Consider the following 17041-nt stretch of genomic DNA (forward strand, 5'->3'; position numbering starts at 1 on the left):
GTTTATTCAGCAAGTGCTTCTGTGTGTCAGCTTTTACCCAGACATTGTTCTAGGCAGTGAGAAGGCAACAAAGTCCCTGCCTTCGTGAAGCTTAAATTCTAGTGGAGGAAGCAGTACCACCCCCAAAAAATTAAATCAACTTAGTGGAAACAGACATCACTCCCAAAAAGTTACAACAACATAGTCATAAGTGCAATGAAGACAAAGAGAATGATTACAGTTTTATGTAGAGAAAGCCTCTAGGAGCGGGTAATAGTTGAGCAGAGACTTGAATGAAGTGAGTCCCATGAGAATTTTGGGGTTATGTATTCACTAAAATTGAGGAAGAATATTGTGTGTAATCATTATTGTGTGGCTACATGTGCATTTGGCAGAGGGTAGCAGAGAACATTTGGGTTTAGAACCATCTCTTTGCAGTTTATATTTAATAAAGCATCTTAGGGCCAGTAAAACAAGTTCTAGGAAGCAACTGCACTGTTCTTTTTTGGCAGTATTTGGGGGGTTTTAAACCTGTGGCATGCCATGGTTTCTTGTCCCAGGCTGCTCACTGTCCACACAGTTCACTGTTAACCAGGTACAGGAGACAGAGCCAAGAAAAACAAATAGGACATATCTCCTACTTATTCTTTAAAAAGTATTAGATGGTTAATGTAATCACTTATTAGCCACCAGGTAAAGAAAGGTGCAAGGATTTTAACAAGAAAGCAAAGATAATTAGAAATGACATAGATTCCATCTGCTATATTGTGAATTAGAATACATCACTTAATGTTGGAGCCCTGGTGGCATAGTGGTTAAGAGCTCGGCTGCTAACCAAAAGGTCAGCAGTTAAATCCACCAGCCATTTCTTCGAAACCCTATGGGGCACTTCTGCTCTGTCCTGTAGGGTCGCTATGAGTCAGAACCAACTTGATGGCACCTAACAACAACACTTAATGTTACTGGTAGAAACGAACATAGCGTTTGTTTTTTAGAGTCAAATTTGAATGTGGGTCAGAGATTTGAATGTAAACCAACAGAATTAAAGTACTCGAAGACAGTGGTCAGTGGGGAAAGTAGTTGGGATGTGGCACACTGGGCTTCATTAGTATTGGTAAATGTTCCATTTTAGTCAGGATAGGGTACATTGTATTTTTTTAATTGTTTTCATGTATGTTAACATTCCTAACATAAGAAATACACCTTTTTATTTAATGAAAAAATACCTAGAAACCATGGGATAGTTTTCCTCCATCTTTTTATTTTTTTAATTTCAAAACCTATAAACATGTTGAAAGAATAACAGAATGAGCATACCAAACAAGCATCACCTAGATTGATCAGTTAACATTTTGCCACATTTGTGTGTGTGTGTGTGTTTTTGTTCTCAAATCACTTGACAGTTAAAGTTTACTTCATTTTTCACTCCTAAACACTTATAGCACATATGTACCAAGAACAAAGGCATTCCCCTGCATAAACCACATTACACCTATTGCACTCAGGCAACTGAACATGATACAACAGATAAAAGTCTGTCTCCTCAATTGACCATAATAATGTCCTTTATAAGCTGTTTCTCCTACTCCCCATCAGTAATTGAGAACTATAGGTAGTTGTCATATCTGTCCAGTTTCCTTCAGTTTGAAATAGTTCTCCAGACTTTCTTTTTTTACCTTTCGTGGTACTTTTTATTTTTAGTACAGACCAGTAGTTTTGCAGAATGGCTTTCAATTTGGACTTGTATCATTGTTTCCTCATGATTAGATTCAGGTTAAACATTTTTGGCAGGAAACTAATTGGCCATATGCTCTTTGTGTACAACATGACAGACACGAGATTTGATTACTTGGTTAAATTGGTGTTCACTATATTTCTCCATTGTAAAGGTACTTTTTTCCCTTTGTAATTAGTATGTAATCTTTGGTAATACCTGAAATAGGGCAAATTTCCTTTTCTCCCCAGTAGTCTTTCACTAAATGGTTTTAGAATCCATTGAAGTTTCTTGCTCGAATAAATTATTATGGTTTTTGCCAAGTGCTACCTTTATCATTTCTTCCATATTTGTTAAAGAAGAGCTTTTCTTCACTCAGCTGTACTTTTTTTTTTTTTTTAAGCATCAGCATGGATTAATGAACTCTGTGTATTCATTCTTTTGTTATCTGTTTCATGTTACTCATTTTGAGGCACAAATCGTCCTAAATTTGGCCAGGAGGAGGCCTCTAAGGAGGCTCCTGTTTCCTTTTGACTATCTGTTGTTTTTTTTTTTTTTTTTTAGTATTTCCTTATTTTCTGAAATAGTAAAATATTCCAGGCTTACCTTCTTCTTTTCCTACCTCTGCTCTGGAATTGGCCATTTCTTCAAGGCATTCTGCTTCCTTTTAGAAGGTGAATGGTATTTACAAGTCAAGATCTTAGGACTACGTGTATGAAAATTGTATCTATAATCTCAGAGAAGTTAAAACTCTTCCTATAGAATGACCAAAATTCAAAAGCCATATAGGAAAAGTATGAAATCTTTAGCAAAATTTAAAAAAAAACTTTCTCAAAAAGCAAAACCCACCATAAAGTCAAAATAAACATGACAAGTCAGGAGGAAATTATTTTCATTTCCTATTATAGACAGATGTCTTATTCCTCTAATATAAAGAAATCATACTAATTAAAAAGGGAAAGGCCACAACCCAATAGAAGAATGGGTAAAGGATGTACATAGAAAGTATATATGCTTCTTAAACAATTAAAAAGATAAGACATCTGAATTAAAGTCCACTGAGATACCATTTTTTCACTTATCAGATTGGCAGAGATCAAAAAGCTTGATAAAGCACTGTTGATGAGGCTGTGGGGAAAAAAGGCCTCCTCATACATTACAGGTAGGAGAGTAAATTGGACTGGAGCTATCAAATGTACAGCCATAAAATGGAGTATTATGTAGCCATGTAAAAGAATGAGGGAAGCTGGTTTTTAATTTAGAAGCATATGAATGTATTACTTAAATTCAGATTAGATTTTTCAAATAGAAAGTTGAGTGGCTTTGCTGATGTACTATTATAGTAGACTAAATTCAAGTAGAACAACAGAAAAGACAAAAGTTCGTAAGTCTCAATCATTTTGTTTTAAGACTCAGACTTTGGAAACAGACTACCTGGATTCATTTGCTAGTTTTGTTAACTTCCTGTGATAAGAAAGCAAGTTACTTAACTCCTCTGTGCCTCAGTTTCCTCCTCTGAAAATAGTACCTACTTCACGGAGTTGTTGGAAGATTAAATGAACTATGTAAAGTGTGAAAGCTTACAGTTAATTATTGAGCATGGTCGAAGAATGGTGTTTTGGGTAGTAGTGGTTACCAGTACTTAAAAGTGTAGAAAAATTATAAACTGTATACAGTCATGAGCCGCATAACATCCGTTTAGGCAACATCCAACCACGTATACGTCCATGGTCCCATAAAGTTACAGTAGAGTTCAGAAATCCTGATCAGAGAACAAGACATAGCGGATGTAACCGGATGTAGCGAACGCAGTAGCTTCCTGTACATAATGTGTATCTCATGTTTCTTGTATGCAAAGTGATTGCATTGCCAGGCGTATGTATAATGATACAGTACGTATAAAAACCTATAATAATACTGTATCTTGATAGTCATAATAAATGCCTATGTTACTGGCTTATGTATGTACTGTACTTTCTACTGTTATTTTAACATGAACTTTCCCTACTTAAAAAGTTTATTATGTAACAGTGTATGCTTTGACTCATAGGCAGCAGCATCCAATCTCATCTATCGCAAGTCTCTTGAATGTTTTAGCGTTTTCTCTGTTTAATTTTCTTTTAAAAATACTACTGTAATGTGCATCAAGGCTCCCAAACACAGCAAAACCAGTGCTAGGGATAGCAGCTGCAAGAGGCAAAGAGGAAGTATCAATTTGGAAGTGAAACAGAAGGTTTTTAAATAACACGAAGGTGGAAAATCAGTGAATGTTATTGCTCGCAATGTCGGCATGTTTGCACAACTTCCAAACACATAATGTCCTATTTCACAGAACATATTGTGGCCGTTAAGCGACACATGACTGTATACACACACATACATGTACACACATCGTAACTGTACCGAGTATGGATGTAAATTAATTGATGGACCCGCTATTTCATTTATTCATTCCTGAAATAATTATTGAGCCACCTGTATGTGCCAGGGGCCCCTATAATCTTAGTTATCACAGTCATCATTATAATCATCAATTAGTTTACTGGTCAAGTATAAGCAGTAAAGAATTCTAGTTCAAGCATTTACAATAGTTAAAAATAACAGAGGCATAATTCTTAGTGGTTCCCTAAGGCAAGTATTGTAACACTATTGTTACCCTATTTTTTGAAGTATAAACCCTGTACACTTGCTTTATACTTAATGTTTAAAAAGTAACCAGGTTTTGAGACCTTAGGCATATTATAGTTAAAATTTGTAACGTTTTATCTGAATAACTATAGTAATGAAGTAATTCTCTAGTAAATCAGTAAAATTGCTATTGTCAGTACTGGAGTATAGGCATATTTTAAAATCTTGTTGGGTATGTAAATTAGTTTATAAGTTTAGTAAAGACTTTTTAGTATGAATCTAAAGATGTAGAATTTGTGTACATACATTAATATACAGGTAACTCTAAAGTGTATGTGTTTGTCTAACAGGCGCTTACAGCTTTTAGATGGGGAATATGAAGTAGCCATGCAGGAAATGGAAGAATGTCCTATAAGCAAGAAAAGAGCAACATGGGAAACTATTCTTGATGGGAAGGTATGGATTACTTAGAAGGTTGAGCATGTTATAATTATGAACTCCCATTTTTGAGTGATGTTTTCTTCCCCAAATGCAAATTTATGTGGAAGTAAAGAGTCTTTCATTTCTGTACTTTGAAAAACGTAAGTAAAAATGATGTAGTCAGAGCATTTAATGGAAGACATCATCCTTGGAACCAGACTACCTGAGTTCATATCTCGGCTCCATCACTTACTTGCTAATGTGGTGTTTGGCAGTTTAGTAACTTTATGTCTCATTTTTCTCATGTATAAAATGAGGCATAAAATTGATAGGTTAAATGAGATAATAAAATATGCTTAGCAGCATGCTTGGCATAAAATAAGTGCTCAGTAAATGTTAACTGCTGTTATTTTAAGTCCTAGTCACAATAGCAGCAGGTAACATGATGACTAGTAATCTGCAGAACTTAGATGAAGCATACTTAAAATAACTCTTCTAAGAGAAGAGAGTAAATAGATATCCATATATTTTCTTGGATAGGAAAACTCAACAAAATAAAGATGTCAGTTACTTCTAAATTTATCAGGTCAATGTACTCACAAACAAATTCCTAATTTCTTTGAGCCTTAAAATTAGTTTCAAGTTAACCTAGAAGAATAAGTATGTAACGATACTGCAGAGATGTATACTGAGGAGAGCCTTGACTAACAGATAGTAGAATCTACTATCAGCTAAAAGAATTAAAACTATGTTATGAGTGTAGGAATAAACAAGCAGATAACTGATGTATAGTCCTGAAATAGTTGCATGTGTATTGGGAATTTAGTTCATGATAAATGTGATGTTACAGATCTGTGTATGGGAATGATGGATTATTCATTAAGAATTTTGACAGAGCTGTTCTCTAGCCATCTGGAAATAAACTGAGACCTAATAAATTGGAGAATGCTTAGAAACAAATGTTAAAATTAACACAACATAACTTCAGAAAAAATGTAGATGAATATTAATACACTCTTGTGGGGAGGAATGCCCTTCTAAGTATCATACAGAAGGTAAATGCATAAAGCAAAAAATTGACTAAAGTAAATCATTTCTATGTTGCAAAAAATCTAAAGATAAAAAGAGAAATGATGAACTGGGGGAAAATATTTGCAATGCAGAAAAGGCTAATATGAATACAGTTTTTAAAATGTATATTAAAAAAAGCAATCCAGTAGGAAAAATGGATAAAGGACAATCGGGCAGTTCTTAAAAAGAAGAAATATAGATGGCTAGTAAAAATTTTAAAAGTTCAACCTTATTAGTATTCAGAAACATGCAAAAAAAATCAGATGTAATATTTTTGACTACTAGTTTGATGAAGATTAAAAGGATTGACAGTTTCTGGTGGTGGTGGGGATGTTAGTACCCATTACTCTAAAATAATGCTTTGATGTAAGAAAAGTTGGTGCAGTCTTACTGGAGGGAATACTAACTATGTATAAAAATTAAAATTGTATATATAGTCTTTAATAATAACTCAGAATTTTGTCAAAAAGTAGTAACTGGTTAAGTGAAAAGATGGAGGTAGTAGCTCTTCTCGGCATTTTTTAAATAGTGAAAAATTGGAAACAAGTTAAATCTAAACGGATAGCCCTTAAAAAGTATGATTATGATAGTTGGAAAAGAACATTTCCATGATATTTAAATTTTAATAATAGTGTGCATAATCTCATTTTTATAGAATTAATACAATAATATCTCCCTAGGTGATGGAATTTCATAGAATTTTTATTTCTTCATACTTATCTATAGTGTTTGCATTATCTACAGACATTTATCTTCATTAATCTTTTTGCTTTAAATTTCTTAAAGTATGTCAGGTTTGTCCATGAGAAAATAAGGATTATATATAAGATTTTAAAATAAATTGTTTGCAGCAAAATAAAATAGACATCCTTCCAACTCAGGACATACAGATTTACCTCTTTTTAAAAGCTCTGTGGTATTAAACTAAATGTCCCATAGTTTACTAAACCAACCCCATTCTAATGGATAGTTAGGTTATTTTAATTTTTTACATTTGCAGAAATGCTGTAGTTAATATACTTGTATGTGTATATTTCTGCATTATGAGTATTTTTATAAGCTAGACTCCTGGATATGGACTTGCTGTGTCAAAACCAGTTTATATGATCACACATTTACCTTGTTCCGGTCTAAAATTACAATTTTAAAAGGATTATTTGTAATGAAGATGTAGCAGTTCAGTCTTGTATGGCAGTTTAAAAAGAAATAGGAACCCACTGAAGGTTTCTACGAAAGAGAATGACATGAAGAACGTCTACGAGAAGATTATTTGGTCTCCTGTATATGGAAGTGATAAAAAGCAGGAAGAGCAGCTGAGATACAGTAATGATAAGGCAATAAGGATCTATACTATTGCTGTGATTATTGAAGGGAGAGGTAGAAATAATAGACATTTCAGAAAGGACTTCGTGATGAGAAATAAAGAATAGGGGTCAAATGTGATTCCAGTTTTTTTAGTTTAGGATTACTCGTGGAATGATAATTCTAAAAAAAATAATTGTATCTGGGATGGAAAGTTTATTTTAGAAGATAATAGATTCACTTCTAAAGATACTCGGGTCCAAGTGACAATGTCCAAGAAACAATCAGAGATACGAGTTTGGAGCTCAAGTATAAAGATAAGAATGGAGGACCAATTTGTCGTCATTATCTGAAGGTAGAACCTTGAGGATGAGTGACAGATGGGGGCAGATGGCTAAAAGTTAGCTAGGAATTGAGACCACGAGAAGAGTTGTCTTATAAATAATTAGAGGTGGACACGGAAAAGCAAAAGATAGTTCAGTCTGCCAAAACCAAAGAAAAGCAAGAATAGTCATTGTCAATGCAGCTGAGGGAAGTCAGGGAAAATTACTAATTGCCAAAGCTGTTCAGTTTACAGAAGGAAAAGTAATTGGTCACTTAAGAGCAGAGGTTCCAAACTGGCAGGATTTGAGTACCACAGGTTTTTAAAAGACTTTTTGAATTGGTTACTAAACACTGCCATAGAGTATTCCGACTCATAGCGACCCTATATGACAGAGTAGAACTGCTCCCCGATAGGATTCCCCAAGCTGTAAATCTTTATGGAAGCAGACTGCCACATCTTTCTCCTGCAGAACAGCTGGTGGGTTGGAACCACTCACCTTTGGTTAGCAGCTGAGTGCTTTAACCACTGCACCACCAGGGCTCCTCCTTGAATTGGTTACCCATGTTTAAAAATGGGAAGATTTCCCATGTAAACTTGGGAGTTCTGACTTCTTTTGAAAAAATCTGAATATCTGGCTGTACTGGGCCAGTATTTACACGGCAGCAATTCGGCTATTGCTAGTAAGTTGCTGCCCCTTTTAGACAGCCTAAATTCTCCATTTCTACAGTGTCTGCTGCTCCATACATTCACTTTACTTGCTTGGCTATCACTGCAGGCATTTGAGTTTTCAATGAAAGTCTCTTTGATTTGACATCTCATAATAAATAGTAGCTTTTAAATCCCTCTAATTTCAATTTATTGTGTGATTGTGCACTCTTTTCATGTTTTTTTTCCTTTTCAGAGGCTGCCTCCATTTGAAACATTTTCTCAGGGACCTACGTTGCAGTTTACTCTTCGCTGGACAGGAGAGACCAATGATAAATCTACAGCTCCTATTGCCAAGCCTCTTGCCACTAGAAATTCAGAGAGTCTCCATCAAGAAAACAAGCCTGGTTCAGTTAAACCTACTCAAACTATTGGTAAGTAAACATCTTTTTATCAAAGTAAAGGTTTGTGGAGTTAGGACTTACATCATTCTTTTTCTTCATGTAAATTATTCTTTGGGAAATAATATTTTACTTATTAGACAGATTATGAATAAATTAGAGTTCTTTTATATTAAATGTTAAGTTTTGTGTTGAAGTCCTGATTGATGATCCCTTATTCTAAACCCTTGTGCTAAATGTGTGTGGCAGTATCTAATTTTCTTTAGAAATATAATATGCTGTATAGTATATATGCCATATATAACACCTCCAAGTAGGATCTATAGGTAGCTTCATATTAATTCAGGAGAAGTTTTTCCATTAAATAAATTTGCTGGAAACTCATGAAAAATCTCTTGGTTTTCAGAGCTTTTTTAGGTTTTGGAATTGCAAATATAAAGGGTTTGGTGGAACTATACTTTTTGTAATTCACAGAAAAAGTTGTATATGTTGTAGCACTGAATTCAGTATTTCAGACTATTTTTTAAATTTTAGGGCTAGAAGAGAATCATTGTAATCTGGATTTTATCAGGTTAAATTTTACAGTAAATACTATGTATTTTAAGAGGAAAGCTCTCTCATGAGTTAAGGCCCAAGATGCAGTGTTCTGTCATTTTGTATCTGCCTGATAAGGAACACTGTCCTTGACCTGAGAGCATCTGAACTGTTTTATCCAAGTCTGTGTAAAGAAGGCAGAAAGCTTAAGACAGCTGTCTTTGACACTGACCACTCGTGTCCGTTCACTGTATGCAAGTCACTGTAATGGTCAGATTAAAGAGATAGAAGACATGGCCCACATCAGGGAAAAGATTTCCCAAATAAATTATAGTACAGGCATGTCTCAAAATACTCTGTAGCCACTCAGATAGATAAAATAATTGTTACAATGTAAAAAAGTACTTATGATATGCTAAAAAAAAGTTTTGTATAAAACTGTGTATATGGAATAGTTATGTCAGGAAAAATATTCTTTTTTTCTTAAGCCTAAAAGGAAATATTCCAAAATTATTTTCAGTGATTATCTTTTGGATTTGGAGTAATTTTTATACAATCAGTTTTTACCTAGTTTCTGTTAGACCAACATATAGTGAGTGCCTGCTCACTATTGGGCACTGGAAATATGAAGACCGATCACAACTACACACTGGCCTTCTGAGTGCTTAAAACTTAGTATAGTGACCACGTATAATTACTTGGGTTACTATTACAATGGATTACGACAAAGGAAGTGGTTTTTAAAGGGAAAAAATGCATCCTGCCAATAAAGACTTTTAACATCTAATTAGGGGTGCTGGTTAAGGGAATTATTGTTTCTGTGATCATCAGTTGTGGTATGCATAATTATGTTATACACTATAGTTAGAATTCTGTGAAACCTTCAGTGTTTAATCATTTTGGTAAGATATTTAACTATAAAAGCAAATATTTTCATTAAATATAAAGACATGTATTTTCAGCTGTTAAAGAATCACTGACTACAGATCTACAAACAAGAAAAGAAAAAGATACTTCAAATGAAAACCGACAAAAATTAAGAATATTTTATCAGGTAAACATAGCTGACCCTTCTTTTTTAAGTAATCATGAAAATGTATTTGTTTTTATGTTAGAGCTGAACTATTTTGGCACATTAAATAAAAAGTATGTAACTTAATTTTCCTTTTAGATTGTTTCTCTTTTAAATTATTTTACAGATGAGATTGAAACATATTTTGAAATGTGAAACTTGGGAGTTTGCTGTGTTTTTTTTTTTTCTTCCCAGTTCCTTTATAACAACAATACAAGACAACAAACTGAAGCAAGAGATGACCTGCATTGCCCTTGGTGCACCCTGAACTGTCGTAAACTTTATAGCTTACTCAAGCATCTTAAACTCTGCCATAGCAGATTTATCTTCAATTATGTTGTGAGTAACTTTTCACTTTTTTTCTTACCAGTAAAATAAATATAAGAAAACCTAACTTTAAAAAGTTATCCTTTGTGAAAAAGTACCAAGACATTTGCTGTTGAAGGATAGCTATATACATTGATTACAATGAATGATTCATTTTTACATATATTTGGAATAATCATTAACATTTTTGCATACTGCACGTGTATTGACTCACATTATCCTCACACAATTATTTTTGAATTAAGGGGTATTTTCCTCATTCTTGGTCAGATAAGAAATAATTTGTGTAAAGTTATCAAGCTAATAAATGGCACAGCCAGGATTTCATACAAGTCTTGATTCTAGGTCTGTCCCTTTCTGTTCACCATGCTGATGTCCCTGGCCTGTTTTAGGCTTCAAATTTAAGAACCCACAAATACTTTTTAATTAACTAAATTGGAGAATAGGTATTTAGTGTAGGATAATTTTTTCTTTCCTAAACACCTTGCCATTTTTGTTACAGTATCATCCAAAAGGTGCTAGGATAGATGTTTCTATCAATGAGTGTTACGATGGCTCCTATGCAGGAAATCCTCAGGATATTCATCGCCAGCCTGGATTTGCCTTTAGTCGAAATGGACCAGTAAAGAGAACTCCTATCACACACATACTTGTGTGCAGGTAGGTAAAAAAAAGGCCATACAACAAAAGTTTATTCCCTGACTCCTTGTTGATGATGTTGGAGGAATCAGAAAGGAGCCAGACATGGCTACTGTTCAGGTGGAAATCACCAGTGCAACATTATTTCAGTACTAGCTAAGTGTCTGGGGGTGGCTTTATCCTTTGTAACCCTCCCCAGCCGTTATTTACATAGGGGCTTTCTTACCTCCTCCTCACAGCTTTTCCCTGTATTTTAGCTGTTAATGTTGCACTGCTGCATTGGTTAGTGGGATTAAAGACTCCTTCAGTGGAAGTTGCTGTGTGTTTATACCTAGGTAGGCACCTGCAAAAGGATGGACTCTGCTTGGGTGGTGTGAAACATAAAGAAGCCTGCATGATAGTATCCAGCTAGGCAGTACCTGGGACTGGTTTTCCTTCCGTTAGGCTTTAGAGTTACCATGGTACATTCATGGCAGCAGGTTGGCTACTGAGATTAAAGTTAACCAAAAGGAATTTTTTATTTCTGTAAAACTAGTTAAAAAAAAAAAAAAAATTCCCAAAGAGTTGTGTAATAATCTGTAATAACACTGTATAATCAGTGTTGTGGTTTTTCTGCTTTGTGAATATACCTAAATGTGTTAGTATACATATTCTCATTTTATTTTTCTGTGACTTAACTAGCCTTTCTTCCTTTTTAATCATGTTTCTCTTTTTTCTAGGTTTATTTTTCAAACCCAGAAAGACAAGTTTATCTTTAATATTTTGGTGTTTAAATTGATACATAATGGGTCTGCTTCACATTATGTACAGAAAGAAAATAATCTTTGTTACTATTTTTGTTTTTTGGGGACTGCCTCAAATAGAGTTGATTTGTGGTCAGTTTTATAAAATGGTAGTATTGTCAAATTTTTACAGCCCTCAATTCTAAGTCATGTAATTACATGATGTAGATAGCATATTATATCAACATTTATTTCTTTTCATTAGGCCAAAACGAACAAAAGCAAGCATGTCTGAATTTCTTGAATCTGAAGATGGTGAAGTGGAACAGCAACGAACATATAGTAGTGGACACAATCGTCTGTATTTCCATAGTGATACCTGCTTACCTCTCCGTCCACAAGAAATGGAAGTAGATAGTGAAGATGAAAAAGATCCTGAATGGCTAAGAGAAAAAACCATTACAGTAATTATTATCATTCCTAGCAATGATCTTAGAATTTTATAGTTAAATGAATTTTGAAAACTATTAGCAGTTTAATATGAATTAGACTTACGACTTAAAGGAACTTTTGCTAAACTAAGGAATTCAGGAATCCACACGTTTCATAACTGCCATTTAAAAGGTTGCCGTCTAAAGGAAAAACAGATTTTCTTAGTGTGACTTTGTATTGTGTATTTTCATATGTACATTTATAGGAAACTATTTCATAGCTTAAATGGAAGTTTAAGAAATGTTGACTTTTATATAAAGAAGTGGTATTTTTGTTGCAAAACATTCTATTTTTTACATTCTCACAAATTTTTTCCTAGAAATACCAGTTGTATTCATTCTGTATTTAATAGGTTTTTTCTTTTTTTCTTTTAGCAAATTGAAGAATTTTCCGACGTTAATGAAGGAGAGAAAGAAGTGATGAAATTATGGAATCTCCATGTCATGAAGCATGGGTAGGGTATTTCTAAATTAAATATTCTGTTTACCTTATACTCTTGATGCTTCACATTCTATTAATGTATGTCAGAATCTTATTAAAAATTCCATTAATTTAGGTATGTGTCCTACATCTTATCCGAGTCCAAAGTATTATAACTGCATGTATAGGAAAATGGTGATGTTCAAAGAATGGATATCATTCCATCTAACAGCAGATTTTTATTTTTAATTTCTCTAAAACAGGCCCAAAGTTTTTCTTTCAATATTTACATTAAAAAAAAACTTTAATGTTATCATCAACTGAATTTAACCTTTTCACTTATTGTGACTTAATAATGTAAAGGCAGAATAACTTCTAAAAGCTCATTAAATTAAAATTCCTCTGTACATTTTTTTAAATTATGCAGTTTTCATTCCTTTTATTGCCAGGGGATACTAAAATGATAAGCTGTGTGCTACTTGCCTGGAAATCCTGAAAATCACTTACCACAGCTACTACTACACTTTTTTTTTTACAATTGCTTACAGAATAAAATATAAATAGCCTTTCTGATTTCTCATTTGTTACCATTTCAAAGTAGAACAATTCTTATAACTTCTCATGAATTTGTGACTCCTTCCCTGTATTAATATACATAGTTTTGTTCTCTACCTGCCTTCTTTATTTAGAACCTTAAGGATTTTTCTGTAGCACAAGCATCCAAGGTTTTTTCATTTAAGACCATTGAGATAATCAGGAAGAGGGTACTTTCTATACTCTTGGGGAGTGAAGAGGAGTTGGTGTATAAGTTCTAGTGCAGGTGTCTGGGTGCATGGCCCATAACCTGTTTTTGTACTGCCCTTGAGCCAAGAATGGCTTTTATATTTTTCAAGTGGTGTTTGAAAAAAGTTGGAGATCGCATGTGGCCCACACAGCTGAAAATATTTACTATCTGACCCTTTAGAGAAAAAGTTTGCCTAATCTCTGTTTTAGTCATTAAAACTCAAGTTATGAGTAAAGTATATATATGGAACCTTGGGTTATATCTGTTTTTCCTATTGTCCTGATAGGCTAGTTTCAAGATGTAATTTTAGTCAAATTATTCACTTCTGTTTTAGTCTGTTGCATAGCAGCTATTGGGGTTCATTATATAGTGACAGGTAGTTAGGTAAACTAATTAGATTTTCTTTAGATCTGCAGGCAGGCCTTAAGACTCTATGTTGGACTCTCAGTTTCAGTGGTAACTTAGCAGTTATTCTCGCCTGTTTGGTTTCAGTTGGTAGTCAGTTTATTCACTGTTCATGTACCCCACCCCACCTCCCATTGGCTTTCCATCGACACAGCCACACTATACCATCCCTTGGTGTGACACCGTTATTTTTTCAGATGTTTGCCATGAATTGAATATGTAGAGAAGCACTGCTGCTTTAACGGGAAAGTATGGCAAGATCAAGGGAGAGAATAAAAGAGAATTGTTAGTGTGTATATAGAAAGTGTTAATGGAAGTGGTATGGCAGGAGAAAATATTTTATACTTTTAAGATTGCTGTTTATAATTTCATTAGCAAAAACAAATTACATCTACTATTCTAATGGCAAGGAACCCTGGTGGTACAATGGTTAAGCACTTGGGTATTAACTGAAAGGTTGGCGGTTCAGATCCAACCAGCGGCTCTGTGGGAGAAAGACCTGGCAATCTGCTTCCATAAAGATTACAGCCAAGAAAACCCCGTGGGGCAGTTCTAGTCTGTGACAGGGGGTCAGTATGAGTCGGAATCACCTTGAAGGTACCCAACAACAGCAGCATTCTAATGGCACCTGGCTAAGCTCTGGTTAGATTAAATCTCTTTAAATTTCTAAAATGGTAAGCTCATTCACAATTTCACTATAGTTTTGCTACTTGTTATATCATCACTTACTAGATTTGGGTGTAGTCTTACTGTTCTGCAATGGTTATCACTATTGCATTTGAAAAAAATACTTTGCATCACTGTTGTTTTTTTTTTATTAAATAGGTTTATTGCTGACAATCAAATGAATCATGCTTGTATGCTGTTTGTAGAAAATTATGGACAGAAAATAATTAAGAAGAATTTATGTCGAAACTTCATGCTTCATCTAGTCAGCATGCATGACTTTAATCTTATTAGCATAATGTCAATAGATAAAGCTGTTACCAAGCTCCGTGAAATGCAGCAAAAATTAGAAAAAGGAGAATCTGCTTCCCCTGCAAATGAAGAAATTAGTGAAGAACAAAATGGGACAGCAAATGGATTTAGTGAAATTAACTCAAAAGAGAAAGCTTTGGAAACAGATGGTGTCTCAGGGGTTTTAAAACAGAGCAAAAAACAAAAACTCTGAAAAGGCCTGACCCCATATTATGGACAAACACTGAAATTGCATTCTGGGGAATTCAACCTCTAGAAAGAAGACTGTTTTTTTGTTTTTAATCATAGGTTCCAAACAGGCACTGTAGATGAAGTAAATGATTTCAACAAGGCTATTTCTATCAGGGTTCTTCTTCACTTCATTATGCAAGCATTACATGTCTATCGGTTTTACTGATGTCATTACAATATTCTCTAGTTTGAGCATGGAAAGCAGTACTTCAGAGAGAGCTTTTTTTAACTTCCAACAATTGTCTTATGAAATATATTGAATTGATAATCTAGAAATTATTTCATATAGTTAAATTATAATGTTCTTTGCATTTGTGACTGGCTGTTTTTCTACTTTGTGAGACATTTTCTTGGGGAAGGAAAATTGAATGCAATTCCCTTTTTAAAAAATTGAAAAATTTTATGAAATTATGTTGGATTACTATTTGCAGTCAAACCTTGATCCCTGATTTTGAAATCATTTAACAATTTGGAATGAAAAATTAAAATGTTAGATTATTTTACATTAAATAAGTTCATTTTACAATTTTAAAATAGCACTTCTTCGTCTTAGGCCTGTTTGAGATGTTAATTTTTCCACATTGTTGACAGTGAAATGCCATATTGGTTTATATAGTTACTGACCATTTGTTTTTATGTGGATAATTTTAGTGTATTGCTCACCCAGTATATTCTTTTAAACTTGAACGTTTTGCTGTTTCTGGTTTTTCTTTTTCAGTTAGGTAATCACATGATAAACTCAGCTGTCCACATCTTTTCATTAGGATGTAAACCAAGAGAAGAATGAGTTTGAGATTTTTAAGATGCCACTTTCAAGGGGGAAATGTTATGCCTTCCCCTCCTTTTTTGGCAGAGATGTCTTTGTAAATGTATTTCATGATTAGAATATCCAATACAGATAAGCTGACTTGAATCGTTTTGAGCAATTTTGCCCTGTGTTATATGTGTTTTATGCACATATTTGCAGTTGGATTTTCTCCAACAGAAAGTGGTTTCACTACTGGCACATTAACAAGCACCAATAGGTTTTTATTCCAACTCCAAGCACTGTGGTTGAGTAACATCACCTCAATTTTTTATTATCCTTAAAGATATTGCATTTTCATATTCTTTATTTATAAAGGATCAATGCTGCTGTAAATACAGGTATTTTTAATTTTTTAATTTCATTCCACCACCATCAGATGCAGTTCCCTATTTTGTTTAATGAAGGGATATATAAGCTTTCTAATGGTGTCTTCAGAAATTTATAAAATGTAAATACTGATTGGTGTTTAAGATGTGTTTAACTGTGAGACTATTTAACTAATAATGTGGATGTGATTTGTCATCCAGTATTAAGTTCTTAGTCATTGATTTTTGTGTTAAAAAATAGGGAAGAGGGAAACTGCAGCTTTCATTACAGACTCCTTAATTTGGTAAGCTCTCCAAATGATGAGTTACAGTAAACTCTGATTATGCCTCTGGATAGTGGATCTCAAGCATTTCTCTCGGGCTTTAATTTGCTAAAGCTGTGCACATATTGTAAAAAAAAAAAAAAAAAAAAAATATTTTAGGGGAGACGTAGGTGTAGAATTATTGCTTATGTCATTTCTTAAGCAGTTATGCTCTTAATGCTTAAAAGAAGGCTAGCATTGTTTGCACAAAAAGTTGGTGATTCCCTCCCCCAAATAGTAATGAAATTACTTTTGTTGAGTAAACTTTTTATGTCATCTTATAATAAAAGCTGAAAAAAAACCCTTTGTTTCTATTTATAAAAAAAATGCTTTTCTATATGTACCCTTGATAAGAGATTTTGAAGAAATCATGTAAGATGATAAAACATTTGAATGGTACAATAGATGTAAAAAAAAATTCAGTTTAAAAGAACGTTTGTTTTTACATTAAATGTTTATTTGAAATCAAATGATTTTGTACATAAAGTTCAATAATATAAAAGATGTATTGTTTTG

The 17041-nt window shown here is 33.6% G+C and overlaps 1 protein-coding gene across 1 annotated transcript in view; it reads left to right on the forward strand.

Annotated features, from left to right (window-relative positions):
* Window positions 1-16647, forward strand: part of SUZ12 (SUZ12 polycomb repressive complex 2 subunit) — a 41543-nt gene extending 24896 nt beyond the window's left edge. Inside the window, exons 9-16 of the mRNA XM_004385394.2 lie at window positions 4672-4777; window positions 8341-8518; window positions 9982-10073; window positions 10287-10430; window positions 10921-11078; window positions 12045-12243; window positions 12646-12725; window positions 14706-16647. Of these exons, the coding sequence (XP_004385451.1) occupies window positions 4672-4777; window positions 8341-8518; window positions 9982-10073; window positions 10287-10430; window positions 10921-11078; window positions 12045-12243; window positions 12646-12725; window positions 14706-15051 (1303 nt within the window). The 3' untranslated portion in view covers window positions 15052-16647. The remainder of the gene's footprint in view (window positions 1-4671; window positions 4778-8340; window positions 8519-9981; window positions 10074-10286; window positions 10431-10920; window positions 11079-12044; window positions 12244-12645; window positions 12726-14705) is intronic.
* The last annotated feature ends 394 nt before the right edge of the window (window positions 16648-17041 follow it).

Source organism: Trichechus manatus, unplaced genomic scaffold (genome assembly GCF_000243295.1).
Source record: "Trichechus manatus latirostris isolate Lorelei unplaced genomic scaffold, TriManLat1.0 scaffold00138, whole genome shotgun sequence".
NCBI classification, from domain to species: Eukaryota; Metazoa; Chordata; class Mammalia; order Sirenia; family Trichechidae; genus Trichechus; species Trichechus manatus.